The sequence below is a fragment of the Seriola aureovittata genome, chromosome 6 (genome assembly GCF_021018895.1).
Source record: "Seriola aureovittata isolate HTS-2021-v1 ecotype China chromosome 6, ASM2101889v1, whole genome shotgun sequence".
Taxonomy (NCBI): Eukaryota; Metazoa; Chordata; class Actinopteri; order Carangiformes; family Carangidae; genus Seriola; species Seriola aureovittata.
This window is the reverse complement of record NC_079369.1, coordinates 16,118,477-16,138,202: the sequence shown is the minus strand read 5'-3', so window position 1 is coordinate 16,138,202 and position 19,726 is coordinate 16,118,477. Positions and strand designations below refer to the sequence as shown.

The 19,726-nt window shown below is 38.7% G+C and overlaps 2 protein-coding genes across 2 annotated transcripts; both read right to left on the bottom strand.

Annotated features, from left to right (window-relative positions):
* Positions 1-709: 709 nt before the first annotated feature.
* Positions 710-9,228, bottom strand: LOC130170919 (alkaline phosphatase-like). The gene is made up of 12 exons (XM_056378623.1): positions 9,216-9,228; positions 8,765-8,809; positions 6,557-6,673; positions 4,998-5,113; positions 4,426-4,600; positions 3,875-4,047; positions 3,357-3,482; positions 3,177-3,246; positions 2,655-2,793; positions 2,075-2,265; positions 1,830-1,946; positions 710-1,183 (listed from the first exon to the last, which is right to left on the bottom strand). Exons 1-12 carry the CDS (start codon positions 9,226-9,228, stop codon positions 912-914), a joined length of 1,554 nt encoding a protein of 517 aa, XP_056234598.1. The 3' UTR covers positions 710-911.
* On the bottom strand, positions 9,156-19,606 carry alpi.1 (alkaline phosphatase, intestinal, tandem duplicate 1). Its single transcript, XM_056378869.1, has 11 exons — positions 19,442-19,606; positions 18,593-18,718; positions 16,841-16,956; positions 15,605-15,779; positions 14,454-14,626; positions 13,154-13,288; positions 12,993-13,068; positions 12,422-12,556; positions 12,113-12,304; positions 11,819-11,935; positions 9,156-10,590 (listed from the first exon to the last, which is right to left on the bottom strand). The coding sequence occupies exons 1-11, from the start codon at positions 19,533-19,535 to the stop codon at positions 10,316-10,318; spliced, it is 1,614 nt and encodes a 537-aa protein (XP_056234844.1). The 5' UTR covers positions 19,536-19,606; the 3' UTR covers positions 9,156-10,315.
* Positions 19,607-19,726: the final 120 nt, after the last annotated feature.

Below are 19,726 nucleotides of genomic sequence, written 5' to 3'. Positions count from 1 at the left end.
TGCTTGTTTTAGTCACTCACGCTGTTGTAGCTTTTAAGAGAGCCATACTTTGGCATTAAATGATTAGAGATATTCAGTACTTTATGTGCTAAATGAACATCTGCTATGTTTAGTTTTGTTGTGTTGCCAATATAAGCAAAACAGATTACCTCACAATAAATAGTGCATTTTGGTTTGCCATTGCATATTTAGTATAAAAATGATGTTTGAGTAACAAGATCATGATAATAAGCCACTTCAAAACTACACAGTTAGTACAGTAGTAAGGGGTGGTGACAGAAAATCAGATGATATTCATATACCACCCTTTGTCCAGTAAGCATTTTAACATTATGTGTAAAGTGTAAGGGAACAACACCAAGCTACTCTTTCAAGTAGAATGGGGATTTGGGATGTAGGACAAGGTTGTGCCCACAGATTGAAAACCTAATGAAAATAAATTGGAAATTCAGGTGAGTGAGGAGGCTTATGGGAATCTAGAAGAAGATGAAAATGACTTATTTGTTTGGGCCAATTGCATTTGCATTTTCTTATTTTACATCAGGTGAGTAACATCCACTCTTGGTTCAAGCATGGTCTATACACAGCAGAGCAAAACGACGCCCCGAAACACCTTGAAACATGTAATATCATTAAGAAATCACTCCTTTATTCAAAATATATTATAACAATTATATTTTCATATAAATAAACTTAAAAGTCATGGCTCTATGCAGTAGGCTAATAACTAATATTTATTTGGTTTTTTTTTACAACAAGGTTATCTGAACAAGCAGAAGTTGTCAAAGTTGTGCGACTATACAGCTTTTAAATTCCATACAAAAAGTACAACGTAAAGATTTTTTTTTTTTTTTTTTTTTTACAGTTAATCCAATTTCAGAACAAATTCCCAGGAAACTGTCATCCCAGACTTAGACAGAGCAGAGAGAGAGGAGAAGGAGGCCCATTAGGAGGAGTAGCAGGCTTGGGTGGATAACTCCAGCGTGGTTTGGCGGTGTCAGTTTGCAGTTGTCGTAGGGCTCCAGACAGGCAGCGTAAGCCATGACATGGGCGATGTAGCTCTGCTCCTGGACTCCATGGAAGAGGTGTGACATGGGACCTTTGGCAAAGATGGCTACATCCTCTATACCATGGGTCTCTGAACTCAGAGGGACAGGAGCTTGCTGTTTATAGTCATTATCCGCTGAAGGACAATGGGACAAAGGAGCACCAGATTAGCTGTATCAGAGTTTTCTGGTTCATAAACAAAGATGAATTACAAATCTACAGTGAGAACATAGAGGAGTACTTAAAAAAGGGGATATCTGACATTTTGATTAAATTCAGTATAGTTAAACTGCAAAAACTGCATATTACGAGTGTTATAATGTTAGAAATTTTTTGCAGAGCTACTGTAGCATAACTGTAAATTGGATAGTTTTTGGACAGATTGTCTTATCTGTTAAGACAGTCATCTATACCTTCAGTAGATCACACTGACACATATGATATGTTATTTATGTTGGTATTAAGAAATTCCTCTGTTTTTATTTGTGGCTGAAAAAATATTTCTGTCATCTGATGTTTAAAGCTTTTGTCGAAAATACTGCAAACATGTTGTTGACAAACAATTACTTGGTACACTTCATATAGACGATTGTTAAAGATGTTACATTGCCACTTAAGGGCCTTAAAGATCTGATTTTTATTTATTTAGTTATTTTTTATTAAGTGTGCAGGTGGTGTATCAGTGTTTCTTTGTACCTCTACAGTATGTATCCTGTTACACCACCAGATGGAGCTACTTTATTACTTTATCTTCTCTCAAAATATTATCAGTGCACACTTACATGAAACTGACTTATTCATATCTGGGCGAGTTCCATTGACAATCTGGTATCCTGGTCCGTTTCCATACACAGCGGTGGTGAAGTGCTTCTTATCATCAGCTAGAGAGCGAGACACCCCTGCAAATCACAGAACAAATTGGTATCTATAGTTTTCTTTAAATTTGGAACAGCAGAAGATGCCTTTCACTTTTTATTACAAAACCTCCCTCAACTCAGGCTTATCAGACTCTAAAAGTGCATTTTACCGAAAACAGAGTTTCCTCTCGCAGAATATCCTCCGAAGGCAAAGACATGGGAGTGATCAGCAGTGACCACAGACAGGGTGTCCAGCTCACTGGTGAGTTCAGCGGCTCGCCCGATTGCCCGGTCAAACTCAACAGCCTCATACAGAGCTCTTTTCGCCTTTCCTCCATGGTGCCCATGGTCTATTCTCCCACTTAAGGTCCAAAAGGAAGTCATTGATAAATGAACATAAGTAGCAAGCCCATCCTATTAGCGATTCTTCATTTTTCTGAAATCTAAGTCACATTCCTCTTATTTATAAATGTTATGCATTCAGATATTACTGTGATTGGGACAAAAAAAACGATCATGCAACTTCAACAATCTGGCCTAAGTGAAAGATTCCTCAATGATATATCTACTATTTAAAAACTGTGATCTAAAATGATGATAACTGGTGTTAAAATTACCATAAGTACTTTCACTACAGATGTAGGAAAGTGAATGTGATGTAGCAATTGAACATTGAACACTTTGAATTGACAGTTTAACACTGACTTGATATTTAATGATACTTTGAAGACCTACAGAAAACAGTTATACTTATCTTCCACAAAGAGGAAAAATCCCTTGGGGTTCTTGCTGAGAATCTTTATTGCTTTCTCCATCATCTCAGTGAGGGATGGGTCCATGGACGGATCACGGTCCAATTCATAGCGGCAGTCTTTGGGCTCAAATAGACCTGGATGCGGAGAGAAATTGCAGGCCTCATCTTTTAAGATCTAACAAATGCCAAATTTTAAAATGTGTGAGCTCTTCTGTGAAAAATGTACTTGTCTTATTGCTCTAAATTGCAAATCTGGACTGTAAATGAGAAAAGTATCCAGTCTTTCACATTGAGACCCAGTAGATTCATCCTAAATACCCAACAGCAGTTCAGGTCATTTAAGCACAAACCTTTAAGGATTTTACTTGATAAATGATTTCAGACTTGTTACTGATTAATTTTCTGCCATGTGACAAATTTCAGCAGAACCCCTATCGAACAGCTTGGTGGGTCATATAACATCTGCATCCTTGTTAATGATTACAATGACATAATATAATAATAATAATAGTTCTTACCCATCAAGAAGTCTGTATTTGCTGGTTTGACAGCATCAAAATCAGCTTTGTTCCAAACATATTTAGCATTCTGTAGGAAATAAATAGACTTTGTAATAACTCAGCCTCAGAGGGAGAATAACATTTATTCAAACTCAATCACTCAACCTGATGAGCACACTTGTAAAATCTACAATGTACCTTTTTGTTCTTATGCCACTCTGTAACAAGATTTTGTCCATCGTTTCGGTCTCCTTTATACTGTGGATACTCTGGGTCTTGTATGTCTCTGGGAAACATGTACTGACGACCTCCCCCAAGAATGACCTGGATTGAGAGACATGTGACAATTTATACTGTATATATTTCAAACTCCATATATTTTATGCTCTTAGCAGATTCCCTAATCCAGAATGATGATTACTGTTTGTGGGATTTAATATCAAAGTAGTGGTGAACCATTATTTGGGATGACAGTAGTTTAGTTTGGACAGTCTTATCATTTGTCCAAGGAGATTCTCTGTAATCCCGGTTATAGAAAACCAAGTAGTAGCAAGTCAAAGAAAATTAGAGTAACTGTTTGGTCTTGAAGACATTTGACCACTCACTGAAGAGGCTTTATCTGGTTTACTGACTAAAGATACTAAACATGCCCAGATTTTTCGCTGTTCATTGTTTCACTGTATTTGTTACACATATAGCTTTATATCAAGGCTTACATCTATCTCTGTGTTGTTAATCAGCTGATATGCAATGTCACGGCATCCATTTTGGACAGCCTCAGGGGGGAGGTCGGAGTCAGAATACCAGCCTCGATCGGCAGAGTGAGCATAGGTGGCACTGGGAGAGGCGTGCTGCACTCGAGTTGTTGTGACAATTCCCACAGATTTTCCTAAAAACAGAGCAATGTGATCATAATTAATTTAATGTTTTTGTGGACAACATGCAAATTCCACCTTACTACATATTGTTGTGTATTTGGAAAGAAAGACAGTTCACTGCAAAATGTCCTGAAAATATTTTTTTCAGGGCATATTTGATGGTGTTCTTAAATTACAAGTGAGGTTGGGTAAAAAAGACATTTTTTTAGTGACAGCAAAAAAAAAAAAAAAAAAAAAGAAATAACAGAATAATACTGCTCTGTTTGTGCAATTCTCCTTAATGAATAACACACCAATAAGGACTAAAACAGTGTCAGAACTGATCCAAGTCCAAGGCTAAATTAAGCCACTATAAAGTAAAGCTTTGTGGAGCTACACTATATACCTACCTGCTTTCTTGGCACGGTGCAAAACAGATGTGACTTCATTCCCAAAAGTAGCGCTACAGTTGGACCTTGGGGTGGCAGCAGTGACACCCACGGTGCCATAGTTAGCCTTCACACCACATAAGTAAGCTGTGGCTGTGCCGGCACTGTCTGGCATCTGCTGGTCCACATTGTATGTCTGCAGGGCCAAATACAGTCACACAGATTAACATGAACAGTGTTAGCACATTTCAGTTGTGTGTCCTCATTTTTGCAGCAGAGTTTAAGTTATTGTACTTGCCTATGTCCTGCCCATTTCTGTCATTTTTACACCATCATTGCTGACAAAACAGCCTACATTTCAGAATTCACTGACATTTTATAAAACCTGGTGTGATTTGTGTTGCAAGTCAAGTGCAAGACTAAGAGCGAACTGATAACAGGCTACTCTGTCATCATGGCATGATATGCAAAACATACAAGTATATTGTCAGTTTGTTAGTGAACTGCATAACTGCATGTGTGGTATCCTGATTTTAACTGTTTAGATACACATTCCCATGTAGCAGTGAATGTGCTGGTCAGAGTGGGCCGACCTTTGACAGCGCCAGGTGAGGGAAGGTATCCATGACCAGACTGGTTTCCTCCCCTGATTCTCCTGCCAACTGGCCTTTGAGGATCCGGGCAGCAGTCACTGTTGGTATCCCCATACCTGCAAGCAGGTGGAAACACACCTGAGTGTTAGATAAAGTCAACCAGGGAGGCACAAAGCTGCCATTGTGCTCAGTGAACCTCATAAGGCTCAGCTGATGTGAGAGTTTAAAGGCTGGTGAAAGACATCTAAGTTATTTACACTCACAAATGGTGGACGATATGCAAAGCAAATATAGCAAAAGATAGCATTCCACATTTTTTCTCTTCTACAAACCAGATTATACTTTCTTATATTCCACGAAAAATCCATGGCATCTTGTACAACATTCCTTGTCTTATCTTTGGGCATTTTCACTCCACTACTTATTACAGATTCTAACTGGAAGAAGCATTAATTAATTTTCTTTACTCACTTTAAGTATGTGTAAGGAACTACATGTAAACAATGTCATGTCATCATTGTCATATATGTTATGATTATATGTCACAGCACATGTGTCATATGCTGTATTTCAACACCAATCAGTTAAATGCTTGGGCATCAAATTACTTCTGGTAGCTATAGTTAATGACAGTAGATGTCATTTCTCCATAAAAAAGTATGGCCATTGGATCATTAACACGCAATTTGTTTTCATAAGCATATCAGTTATGGGGTAGTTAAATGTTACTGATCAATCCCAAGCATTGATAAAAATCTAAAACGTGCTGCTATCAGCACGTATGTGGGTTGGGGTGGAGGCAGCTGTAACAATAAATCCACACTTCATCTTTAAATTTGTAATTTGTGCAGTGGAGTTGCCAAATACTGATCTTGGATCATTGAGTAAGCAGAAGGAACTGCAAAGGAGCGACTCCTTTATCTTTTTTGTGAGGTCCGAGGGTCATGGCTACAGTTAAAATGTCTAACCAGGATATGATTGAAAATATTGTTGGCGGAAAAAGTTCACTTTGCTACATGTTTTTGTTTACATTCACACAGCCTAATCTACATCAGTTTTTTTTTTTTATCAGAAGTTACTTATAATCTCAAGTAACTTGCATATCAAAGACCTGGTAACCAGTCATCCACCAGTTTAAAGATTGAAGCAGGCGACCGGTATCTGAAAGTTCAGTTATGCATGATGAACTTGTCTGAACTCTTTGCTGTGATTTGAACTCTTTGCGGCATTCAGATGAGTTACAGAAAAATAAGAGAATAGTGAAGGCTGTGGTTTAGCCTCAGTTCATTTTGTTACGCGTGGCTTTCCAAGCAGTAGTAACCGCTGGTGATCAGATGCCAACATTCATCTCCCTCTACCCATAAACCTTTTTTGGGGTCACATAGTACAATTTGTTCCCTCTTGGTGAACTCAACCACAGAGATGATGAGACTCCCACTTTCAAACTCCGTCGGCTTCTCTTCACCTGAACAAACGAACTGAACTAAAAAGCAGGAAATGTTCCACAATTCAGAGAAACGTCTTAAATGGTGGGAGAGAGCTCCTTTCACCGGACTCACCGTCCCCCAGGAAGAGGATGAGGTTCTTGGCTTGGTGGAGATTCGGCTGAACGTTCATGGCAGTGTGAAGAGCCTGCCTTCCTTTGTTGTTCCAGTAGCTAGCATGGAGCTCTTCTTCTGTAAGCAAGAAAAATAAAATGATATGAAAAGCAAATTGAAATATGTACAGTGAGGAAAGTAATAAAGGACAGGCAATTTTTTTTCTTTTTTTTACTGTACTAGAATGATGACACTAAACAAAATGGCCATGAAAACTGATAACAGATAGGAACATCAGAGAGACGACCTTGTCATGGAATTTGAATGCGCAACTTTCTTTTTTTACATATTATCTTACATTAAATTATGTCAAAGTGTCTGTAACAGGTGGATTTGTAATATAAAGTATGATATTTTAGTGTAAGTATATTTTCATGCAACTGCGACATGTTCAATCAGTTTCAAATTTAAAAGAATTGCCAACTGATTAACAGTATTTTGGTGCCACCGCAAAACTCTTTCATTATTTAAAATAAAAGTCAGTTTGAATATACTTAAGCTTCTGTCATTGTCTTTGTGTTTTCCTTGAAATCCACTTGTGTCATTCCAACGTGAAATCTAAAAGCAACTCTTAGTTTCTGAAGAAACATGTCAGCATCAACATGTAACAGATTCTTACCTGAAGCACACAATGTCGACTGCACTGAAATAAAAATCAATAATCCAGTGAAAATGAGCTTATGTTTGCTGGCCATGGTGTTGACTATATGTGAATGGGGAAAAAAGTACAGGAGCAGTGCACACATACTGAGATCCTTTTATAGCTGCACCCAAGGAGCAAAGGACACATGAAGGAGCCATACAAAGTGAGCAAAGAAATTATATTGAACACACACGGAGAAGAGGCAGTAAACCGTGTATTGGCATCTAAAAAAACAACAGGCTTTAAATTCTCTTTGAGGTATTCAAATGTGTAGGTTGGGATTAATGATATGCCACGTGACAGGAGTTTATGCATGTAGTCCACCATGTTATATCTCTCATGATAGCATGATTCTGATGGAAAAGGTGTGGATTTCTCATACCAGCTGCTTTTAGCTAAATGTCAGGCCCAATACTTAATTTCAAGTCGGATAAAGTCCCTTTGTGCACTGAGTTCACTACAGACTGGTATCTTTTATTTTAAATTGCTTTTTATATGTGTTTTTCTCAGTACACTTGGCTAAAAAGGATACATTCTATTTTGAAGTGGAGTATGTTTTATGTATCCATGGGACTTATTAATCATTAAACTTAACTGTCATTTAATGAATCCATTATCTGTTTTGTTTTTTTAATTTTATTTTTGTCTTATTAGTTCCAGGTCAGCTGAAGTGCAAACGCAGCTGGAATAGAGAACATTATCTGGTAAATATTAACCAGCAGAAGTTTTAATAACTATTGTCTTATAGCCACTATAAATCATCATCTGATGATGATGATGGTGATTTCAGGGTTTTATGGCATCTTGCTTATTATTTTGCAATTATACAAATCTCATACAGCTCATATTTGAGATGGCCAGAATTTAGCCAACATCTGAATAGTTTTCTGACACAGCAACCATTTATATGAATTTGTGGCAGAATTAATTGATCACATGTGAGTCTGTGTGTATATGGGTGGGTCTGACTGCACATCTGTGTAACGCTTTTCAGCAGGGTGGTTGAAAATCCTCAGCAGTCTTGCACTGACTGGCCTTGTGGTTCAGACAGACCAGCACAAGGTTGCACCATTTTTTCTTTTTCTTTTTTTTTTGTCAGCAATCTGACTTTATGAAAAGTCCAAAAACCTTTCTTTCTGATAAGAGCAGGACTGAAAGACTCAATGTGTGATGTGTCCTTCGGACAAACATTGCCAAAATTCATACAAATCGAGTATATGATAACAAGTATGACATGGGAACAACATTTCACAGATTCTGTCTCAAGGATACTGTGAGCTTGACTTTTTCCTAAAGGTTGATGCCGTGGAATTTGCTATAGTTGGGAATCTTTACTTGAATGTTTCTTACAGTGACTGATCCAATTAAAATTTTCTAGATGGATTAACTTGTGTTAAATGTTTAGCCCGATGAGGTCATAGAAAACAACTGCTTGGTTTTTTTTAAATCAAAAGCTAAGTTAAAGGAGTTATTTTTAAGGTTTGCCATTGCTACATAGCCAATGTTAGCATTAAATATTTACTCACCAGTCTTGCTGAGAGCTTCAGCCAAGAGGCTGGACCCTACAGTGACTTGGTATCAGAAAGTGACGAGATGGTCCCAATGAGCTGGGGCTAGCTGGTTAGCATGCTAACTTAAGTACAAAAAAAGAAGTGATAGAAATAGAAGCAAAACAAATGGGTTTTTCTCCATCACTGGAGACAGTTCTTGGCGAGTAAAGGAATGAAGTTTGATGCTGAACTCATAACATTTCTTCGAGACTGGTAAGTAAACAGCTGTTAGTCCTCATGTTGGCTATGCAGCAATGGCAAAACTCACAAATAGCTCATTTAAAGTAACTGGGCAGAGCCCTACTTTTTCTTTGATATTTCTTTATTTAGAAATAAGTAACAGTTACAATTGAATGATGTAACAGTTAAATATCAGTTCTTTTTTAGGGAATTTTCAGAGGGAACCATAAAATAAGGTGTTACCTACAATAAGGTAACATCTTGCTATTTCTATAATGAACTGGACAATGGACCCATCCAGAAAAATGTATTTTTATCCTTATTTAAGTAATATTTGCAAAAACACAATATAAAAATACATCGACAATATTTGCTTACAAAATACATTCATGTACAATCCAAATAGATTATATAATGTATCAAGTGACAGACAATCTGACAGAAAACAGATTTACTATTTGGAACCAAATGAGGTCAAGGTACAAACTTAAAAAAATCTTAAAAGCTACATGTTTTTCACTCCTTAAAGAGGTACAGTATCTTCATGAGTTCTTGTAAGGTCTGTTGGTGTGGCAGCTTGGCATGGCATGATGGCCTGTAGTTCCAGTTTATGTTACTGTCATATAGTCATTTATTCCATGTACATCAACAGCTGTGTGTCCCGTATAAGTGTGCACAGGATGAACAGTGAGCCCTCAGTTTGCTTGCTGGTTTCAAGGTTTTCTGGGTAAAGCCTCAAATTAATGTGTAAATGCAAGTGTTTGGTAGTTCTAAGCAAGCAGATCATGCTAGCAGAGATTGTATTTAACTTGAAAAATATTAATAGGATAAAAGTCTAACCAAAGTAATGAAAGAACCAGTTAGTGCAAGTTAGTAGTCATGTTGCAAGTACAAGTTGGAAATAGTAAAATACTGTAAATGCTGATGCGTCTGCAATGGAAACAATTGTATGGAGTGTTTCTTGAAGAACTGTTTGCATGTGAATTAATGTTAATCTTTGCATAAATCTTATAGTCTCTTCATGTGTTTTAGCCTGCAATGGCTGCCTGTTTGTTAGTATGCACTTGAAAAGGGATACTACATGCATGTTTAAGCCTGCATTTTGCATGCACGGTAGATTACACGTGCGTGTGGATGTACACTGAGTAATCAGCGAGTATGAGTATTTTTCAGTCATCCTATACAGTACTGTATATGTTTATCCCTGCATTCTGACTTGCCAGTTTGTGTGTATACAGTGAATGTGTGTGTCTGTATGAATGTTTAGTGCATTAAGTGTCTGTATTGCTGCATGCATACAATGTATCTGAGTGAGTCTGTGTGTTTTTTGTTGTGGGTGTTTGGGGGTCATCTGAACAACCAGAGGAGGCCAAGTGAGCCAAACAGGAAGCTTGAGGGTGTGTTCACACACCCAGCTGAGGTGCGGTTGTGGGCGTGAGGAGGGCAGTTTTTGTATGGCTCCAAACAGGCAGCGAAGGCCATGACGTGCGCCACATAGTTCTGCTCTTTCACCCCGTGGAACAGGTGAGCCATTGGGCCTTTGGCGTAGATGGCTACATCCTCTCCACCGTGCGTCTCAGCATCCAATGGGACTGCAGCCTGCTGCATGTACTCCTCATCGTCTAGAAAGAAAGAGTGTAGAATGAGAGAGTGTAGAATGTAACCAAACCCTGTTTTAGATAATCGTCTGCTTAGATCTGCTTAGAATCAATTGTAAATACAAAACAGATGCTTCAGTAGACTATGTCACCATAAATTAACCATGATGTCAATTCATATTAATTCCTTCATTGTGCCTTAGCATTGCTGTCACAAGAGATTGCTCTGGATTCTCTTTGTTTGTCAGTTCATACACCACTTCACTACTTCAGAGAGCATCTTTAGATAACTTTAAGAGTACATTCTACATTCACCTCAGTGATGTTTTTGTGGCTGTTTTGTCCATAAAATGGTGTTTTGCAAATCTTCTGTAATTCACCTAATTAAACTTGATTATAACCTTTTCAAAACCCAAAAGGTAATTTAAGTCCTTTTGATAAAATTACAGGATTTACTGCCTGACATTTCTAAAGTGAAGTGTACTGAAAGATTAAAATAACTTTTCCCGCCCCAAAAACAAACAATGCTGGAAAACAAGTATTAAAATGTCTTGACGTTATGATGTAAAAAACTGCAGTCCTTTTGTGTGGTCTAGATAAAGGGTCCTTTTGCAGTATTTTGGATAATTTGTTATAACAGTCTGTTGGAAACCCTGATTCTCTTTCACTAATAATACCTCTACATCTCTAAAAATAACAAGTCATCCTCAGAACGTAGATGCTGACCTTTACAGTGATTCTCCAGATGGATACATAGATTAAGAGAGAGATGACTCTCTCACATGTAATTACACATTCACTTGAGGTGACAGATGGGTTGAGTGTGCACTTTTGAGACACAACTACTGGTTCCAAAAACATAAAATAAGGCCTGTCCATTCAAACAGACAAAATTGGGGGTTTTAAAAGGGTAATTTATCCCGGGATACAGATATTTCCTTCTTAAACTATACACACTCATGCAATGACTAAAGCGAGTGGTGCAGAACAGGAGAGGGAGGAACCAGATCATTGCTGTCCAGTGTTCCACAAAGAAACACAAACAGCCTTTTAAAGGACAGTTACATGTACACAATGGCGCCTGTGCACAGAACTCAAGAGAAGACAGCATGGTGCCATAAACATCATATTTCATCTTTGCTTTCCAGAGAAAAACACAGGCATGAGTCAGCCTTAACCACATCAGTTCACGCTGTCTGTACACACATCGGCACAGACGAGCAGCATCTGAAAGGCATTAGTTTGTACTCACAGTAATCCACCAATGTGATGTTTCCTCTGGTTCCATTTATGTGGACATAACCGGGGCCGTTAGCATACAGGATGCTGGTGAAAGGCATTTTGTCATCAGCTTTCTTTGGTGCCAGACCTGAACAGCAAAAATGGCAGAAAGGGTGAGTAATAATAAATCAGTCAATCTTTAATTGTAATAATTATTATGAAATCTCCTCCATATACGAATGTCTAAAATGTATGGCTTGCATCTACATTTTCCTCCCCCTACACTTTCTGAATTTCAGGTTTCTGGCCAACATTTAAGGCTTACCAAAGATGGGATTCCCTCGAGGTGTGTTACCACCAAAGGTGAAGACGTGGGAGTGGTCAGCAGTAACCACAGTCAGTGTATCAGATTCTTTGGTTAGCTGTGCAGCGCGCTCAATGGCTCGGTCAAACATCACAGCCTCCGTTAGAGCCAGCTTGGCAATGCCATCATGATGACCATGATCAATTCTCCCTCGTACAATAACACCACAAAGCAAGTGAATTAGTTCATTCATTCAATCTTGACCATAATTCGTCATGATGCTGATAATGATGAGTTCTTAAGTTAGAAGACTGTTGATATAATACTCATCTTCCACAAACAGGAAGTATCCTTTGGGATTCTTGCTGAGGATTTGAATGGCCTTCTCTGTCATCTCCACAATGGAGGGGTCTCGAGAGCCGTTCCGGAAAACCTCAAATCTCATGTCCTTTGGCTCAAACAAACCTGGGATCACATACAAAAAAGAAGGAAGGAAGCAAACACATAATACAGAATGATTGATAAGATAACAGAATACAAGCCAAAGACTTAATTGTTGTCTTTTGGAGAACACTTTTAAATGCAGGACAGATCTAAAACAGAACATGTCATCACTGTCATTATTTTATTATTGTAGTAAGGGGTGATAATACCAGCAAATTTTGACTTTACAGAACACCACAGTACTTTACATGGTTGTAAAGATGAAAGTTGGCCTTACTGGAATACTCTTGATAAGGTTTTATAACTTACATAAGAAATGTCATCACCTGAGTAATGTGGAGATACAAATGTTACACCCATACCTGTCTATCAGTCTTGTGTACCATGTGTATGGTGTCAGTAGTGTGTTTTATATACTGAGTAACCTGATTGTGTGTTAACATGTCTGCATACCCACCCATGAGCCGGTCAGTAGTTTTAGCATTAATCTCATCAAACTCCTTCCTGTGCCAAACATAGTGTGACTTCTTGTTCTGTAACACAAATCAGACAACACATGAATCTGTGACTGCTCATCTTTGCAAGATGTGGCAATATCTACGTATTAAATGATCCTACTGGTTTAGCCTTCAGCCACACGTCAATGAGGTTCCTCATGTCTTTGCGGTCACCCTTGCGAGAGTTGGAGGTAGGATACTCTGGGTCTGGGGTACCTTTTGGTGTCATGTACATCCTCCCTCCCCCCAGAATCACCTTAAAGGAATACCAGACACGATGGAATCATTACACAAATCAATCAAATCATTATACAAACTATAAGGTATTAACAAAACAGGGCAGGGGTTAATTAAGGTAGTTAATTATATTAATTTTCCATCAGACGTGTGTAAATCAAAACTGATCTGTGTGTATTTGATGTGGATATCAGATATAAGACCCAAGTATGGCATACTCCAATGTGGACGTCCACATCTGTATGGTTAAAAAACGCTGCATTGCACAGCAATCCTTGTCAGACAACGAGCAAACTGGATGTCTTCACTGTTAATTTTATAAAAGCTTTTATTTTCAGAAAGCTGCTGGTCATCAAGTAACTGTTGTGTTGTAGAAGAAAGAGTTCTCTGTCACAACATGAAAACATCACAGCACAATAAAAACTGTTACAAGCTATTAGCACAGAGCAGCATGAGCTCACGGCATTTAAACCAAGACCATATACAGTCTGTTTTCTTGGTGCACTGTGTAGGCCTAAAGTGAACCCATGAAGTAGTCTAGTGATGTGCTATAAGTGTGGCATAAAACTAAATGTGCATAAATACTCAACCAGTAATCATAGAAGTGGGGGCAACCACCAGCATAGCATAAAAACTTTTTATAACTTCTAACTTTTCTACATTTTAGTCAATGGTTTTTTGTTTGTTTGTTTGTTTTAAAAAATCAAAAAAACAAAACAAAACAAAAATTATAATGTCATGTATCTAAAATAAACTGAACTATTTTTGAATATAAGTCTTCGACACATACCTTGCATGCATTATTCTCTAAGGTCCCGTCCTGTTCTTGTTTTATTTTTTTGCCCCTGCACCTTGTCTGTCTATCCTACAGCTGTCTTGTACTGTCTTTAATCATTTAACCAGGTCAAAGTCCTTGTGATCTGATTGAACTTTGAAAATAAAATGAGTCATATTCCAATAATGTCCCTCATTTACTTCTGAGCAATATAAAGTAAGATAAAATGACATTGCATTATCCATCCGAAAATAAAATAATCAAAACAGGACTACTATTTTAGATAAGCACAATCATTTCAATAGAGTTGTAGTACAATAATAATATACGTAGTGTTTCTTAAATTGAACGAATCAAATAACTTATTTTGTAATAATAAAAAGTGCCAAATGGAATTGTTCTTACATACATCAATGTCAACATTGGTGACCATTTGGGTGGCAATGTCGATGCAGCCCTGTTTGCGGGCACTGAAGGGAATATCTGCATCACTGTACCAACTTCGGCTGACAGAGTGTGCATAGGCAGCAGCTGGGGAGGCGTGCTGGACACGAGTGGTTGTCACTATACCAACTGATTTACCTGGAACAAGGCAGAGACACACTCAAATCATAAGAGTGTTGACAATAAAATAAACACAGTGTGAATTTGTTTATTTGAGTGGCACTGATTCAGATTGCATTCAAAGATCTCTTGGAGACAGACTACCCTGGATGAAGAAATAATGACACTTGTTCAGTTCTCAGTGCGTGTAGCCACAGCCCTGGAGTCTTTTCTGGCCAAATAATGAAGCCCAGTGGAAGAAGTAGAAAATAAAAGAGTCATAGAACTTGTTACTCTGCAGGAAAGTTATTAAGCCTGCTGCCACAGCAATGAATAAGTGAGAATTTTTTCAAAAGCATTCCTTGTTTGTGATTCAAATAGTTAATAATTCTATTAAAATGCAAATGAACTTGCCCTCTGAAAACTTTGCTTTTTGGGCTTCAACCATTGAGGTTTAACTTGCCTATTGCCTCCAATAAAATATATCAAAGCTTTGCAGCTTCATAAGAAAAAATTAAACAAACACATCAGTATTTCTTAAACACGATGTAACCTAGGTATTTATAGCTACTGTATTATTACTCTGCTATGTACTACACTGACATAATGAGACAGAGACACATAAAGGCAAATTAACACATAGCAAACATAACATATATGTAATGTTGTTGCACATAATGAGTAGTTAGATATTCCCACACAAATGGCATTTTGTGAAATGGCCACCACCACAGAAGTGAAGGCTGGTCAGTGTGACATGATCTCCTATATTATATATTATTAGTATTATTATTAATATTATTATTATTATATGTTGATGCTCTGAACACTGACCCCATAAGCGGTGTCACTCAAGTAGCAGAGAACATTCTTATCAAATGATTGTTTTATTCCTCATATTTATATTATGGCTGATACGGTCAGTGTGTATCTTCATATAAGAATGTAATTCAGAGCAGTTCACTTTTCCATTACACTGCCCACCCACTACTTAGCCAAAGTATTCACTGTCTTTACCTTGTGCCTTTGCGCGTCGTAATACTGAGTAGACCTCGTTACCGAAGGTGGTGTTACACTCGTAGGCCACTGCATTGGCGCTGAGTCCTACTGTCTTAGCGTTGGCCTTCACTCCACAGTGGTAGGCTGTAGCCGTGCTAGCGCTGTCTGCTACCTGCTTGTCCACACTGTAGGTCTGTGGAGTAGAAACACAAACACAATTAAAGACCGAACCAAAATAAACAGCATTTCCCTTTTAGAAAATGAAATGTCTCTCCTTGTTTGTTGCTCGGTGCTGAGCAGAGGTGAACTGTCACTCAAGTAGTGTGAAATGGGAACAATGGGAGATTTTGTAGGTGGCACACTTAAACCAGGGAGACTATCAACCACTGTTGCTACGTTCATATGTGTAAAACTAGTCTTGTACAACAGGCAGAGGATATTCCTGGGAAAGGTCTACAACATTAACTCAACCAGAAAATTGTGCATTTTTCTTGAATGAGCAAATGCAAAATCTTGTTTGATTATAGGTTAGAACACAGAGACACCAAACAAACTGAATTATGCTTGGCCACAAGAATGAATTGAACTTTTGTAAGACTTTCAATCTGTTTTACCATAATGTCAGCATTTTCACTTAAAGTGTTGATTTAGCTAAATCCTTGATGCTCTTTCACCTTAAAAGAGCAGGATGGTATGAGGCAAGATGTTACATGTTACAAGAAGAAAGCATGTGGAAAACTGACATACACACTAAACCACTGACCCCCCCCCCTTCCCCCTGCGTCTTTCTGTTTGTCTCTCACTCAAACTCTTTCTCTTGTGTGTCATGCTGTACTGATTTACCAAACAACCACAGATATTTATTTATATGCATGAACTCACACTGTCATTATTACTGTCCTTTGTCCCATTTAAACTTACAAATAAACTTAAGCATGTGGTAGAAAAAGCTTTCACTATTAAATGCTATAATAAATGTTAAACTATAAACAGGCATGGAACATGTACAGGTATTCACTGGTAAATTATGAATATGTTTATTTTCATCCCAAAATACTACTGAGGGTAAAATTTTTAGGCACCAACCGTGGAAAAAAATGAACAGTAAAAAAAACACTGGGTATTTAAATCGTAAAGCTTTAAATGGTGCATGTAGTGAATGATAAAGGTACTCATTGGACTATAGCAGACAAGAATTGCAGTCCACATTTTGAACTAGTTGAGGAATAGGGGCAGATGATCAACAGGTCAGACCTTAGACAGGGCCAGATATGGGAAGGTGTCCATGGCCAGCACCGTCTCCTCCCCTGATGCACCCTCCATCTGACCTCGCAGGATTCGAGCTGCCGACACTGTAGACACACCCATACCTGGGAGAGAACGATTTAAAGGTGCAATCATTGATATGCTCTGGCTAAATTTAGTTTAGCTTCATCTGAGTCTACTGACATGTTGAATGACAAATTAAAGATGCAAATGTTTTAAGCATCTACGAATGTGTTCATATTCATATGTTGTTTTTGAAAGTTGAACTGTTCTAACCCCACAGAGCAATGATTTAATGAACTGTTCTCTGTCAAATTTCTCAACATTAGAATCCAGACCAGAAATATTATAATGTGTTGGTTTAAAATCTCAGACTATAACTGCCATACTGAGGAAAAACACTGATTCAGTAATTCCCTCAGCAAACAAAGTCAAAACATGGCAAGGTCATTAACCTCAACTGAATCCACAAATGAACGGGGCAGTTAAAGCAGTGGTTTTCTAGGAGAACCACATTTTCAAGCAAATTCATCACAGAGGCCAAAACTGACTCTACCAGGCAACTATTCAGACCATTATTTGTAGAACATTTTCCTATACAGATACTGCTAAGTAACTATTCAGCATGTATTACATACAAGATACAATATATACCTTTTGATCACTTTTTCAAAAACTATTTTCTGTATGTGGTTCCCACTCGTGACATGAAAAGCCCTAGTTGAAGAAGCCCAAGTCGCTGTGATGCACTGCGCTCTCCCTTAAACATCACAGGCTCTGGGCAGGGCATTACAGATGAGATGCACAAAGAAAACTCAGCCCCGACCACCCAGAAATATAACTAAGAAGGTTTGATTTAAAGCAGATATTCTAGTAGTTAACAGAAAAGAGCACTCTTAAATCTCTGCCTCACAAAAATTACTTTCATGCCTCACCAGCTGTAAATATATCACACGTGTGACAAGTCAGTGAATGCCAGACTTTACTACAGAAGGATGAGAGATGTGGCACGTCAGCATATTCAGAGTGACAACCGCGCCCTGCACTAATTAGTATTGTCACCTTAATTGTCACTCTACTACCTTAGCTCCTAAAAATATCATCTTCAAGAAGTCCTAATCTCTACACAACAAAATAAGTTGTTTATCACTGCCTTACAACATTATTAGTTTGCTGCAAACAGCTGAACACTGTGTTGGAAATGCCATTGATGAGAGCACTCAAAGTGAACCATACAGATAAGATTGAACCACAACAATGAGCGGAAAGATGCTGGAACTAAGAGGAACTGTTGAGTCACATAGTAATGATGTTTTGTCAAATGATGCACTGTTACCATAAAACTGATTTTTATGCAATTAAAAATACTTAGAAAAATACTTTTTATGTTTAAAATAAACCAACAGACAGTCATTACCCACACAACTCTTTGCTTGTTAAATCTAAGTAAACTTAATTTATTTTGAGCATTTGAACAAATCACCACAGCTGTCCAGTTTTATGACAACCATTGGCTCATTGGTCTTTACAAATCTAGATACTTCTCATACACAGTCCACTGTCCAAGCTACTTTCCCTCTATCCATTCTGAGCACAGCAAACCCGCTGTAACTCAACACACTTGAGCTCTGCTGCATGTTGAGCTGTATTTGTCATTCAGTAGCTGTCAAAACCTCACCTACAACCGAGTCAGGACTTAATGTTTGCTGTTATAGGTTCCATAATAATAGCATGACCTACCGTCACCGAGGAAGAGGATGATGTTCTTGGCCCGGTGATTCCGAGGGTGGAGTTTCAGTGCAGCATCCAGTGTTGCCCTTGCCTGAGCATCCCAATAAGCTGGCTCCTTCTCAAGTTCATACAGTGCTGCTCCATGGAAACACACAAAGATAGAGAATTAGATGAGTGCGTGGGGAGTATGGATGGAGCCGGGTGGATTTCAGAGGTTTCACAGGTAGAGAACGAGGCATGTGTGTGATGTTCACTGCTTAGTATGAGTGTGGCGTTTGCATTGTGTGGATTGGTAAAGCTCTGGTGCACAAAAGCTTCAAGTGAATTCAAGTGTGTCAGTGGGTGTCTGCATGCTCATGTATCTCTCTCTGCCTTTCTCTGACACTTTGAATTATATTTTGCCTTCAGGGTACACAAGAAAAGGGGTTCCTCCAGAGGTGTCAAAATGACAAAAAACAACCAAGAAGAGACTTTGGTGTCTGTCTGTTCATGCCCACTGAGAGGCTCACTGTGAAGGAAGTCTAAAAGGAACATTCCTCCGGCCACACACCAAAACAACGGAAAGACAAACAGTCCACCCCACATTTTTACATAAACAGGTAGACACAGGCAAAAATATACTCACACACTCTTTTGTGCATCTAAACCGACACATTCTCTCCATACACCTACACACCTGCGTACGTGCTCGTGGGCCACTGCAGCTGACGTTCTCAAACACAGTCTGTCCTCACACACTCATCCTTTCCCAGGTTGAGGTTACCTGGTTAAATCCCTCTGTGCGTCCATTTGTTTGCCCACAAAGTGCTACTAATATCCCAACCGCAGGCAGCAATAATAACTCTGTCATGTCCTCACCTTGGCTCTCCACAGCAGCCCGGCCCACAGCCAGCAGAATGGGGCACAGAAGGATGAGCAGGAGATTGGGGGCCCTGCGCTGTGGTGTCTGCATCTCTAATCCAAGCAACCTGGATGCTGGAGAGGTTGACACAGCCGGCTTTCAGAGCAGCACGCCGAGACCGACAGGCAGAGGCACAGAAAGAGAGTGTGTGTGGCTGCTAAGACCTCTGGCCCTTCCTTTTTAAAGCCCCGCTGGGTGTGTAGTAAGGAAGGGCCCACGACAGCTCATAGGCTTAGAGCCAC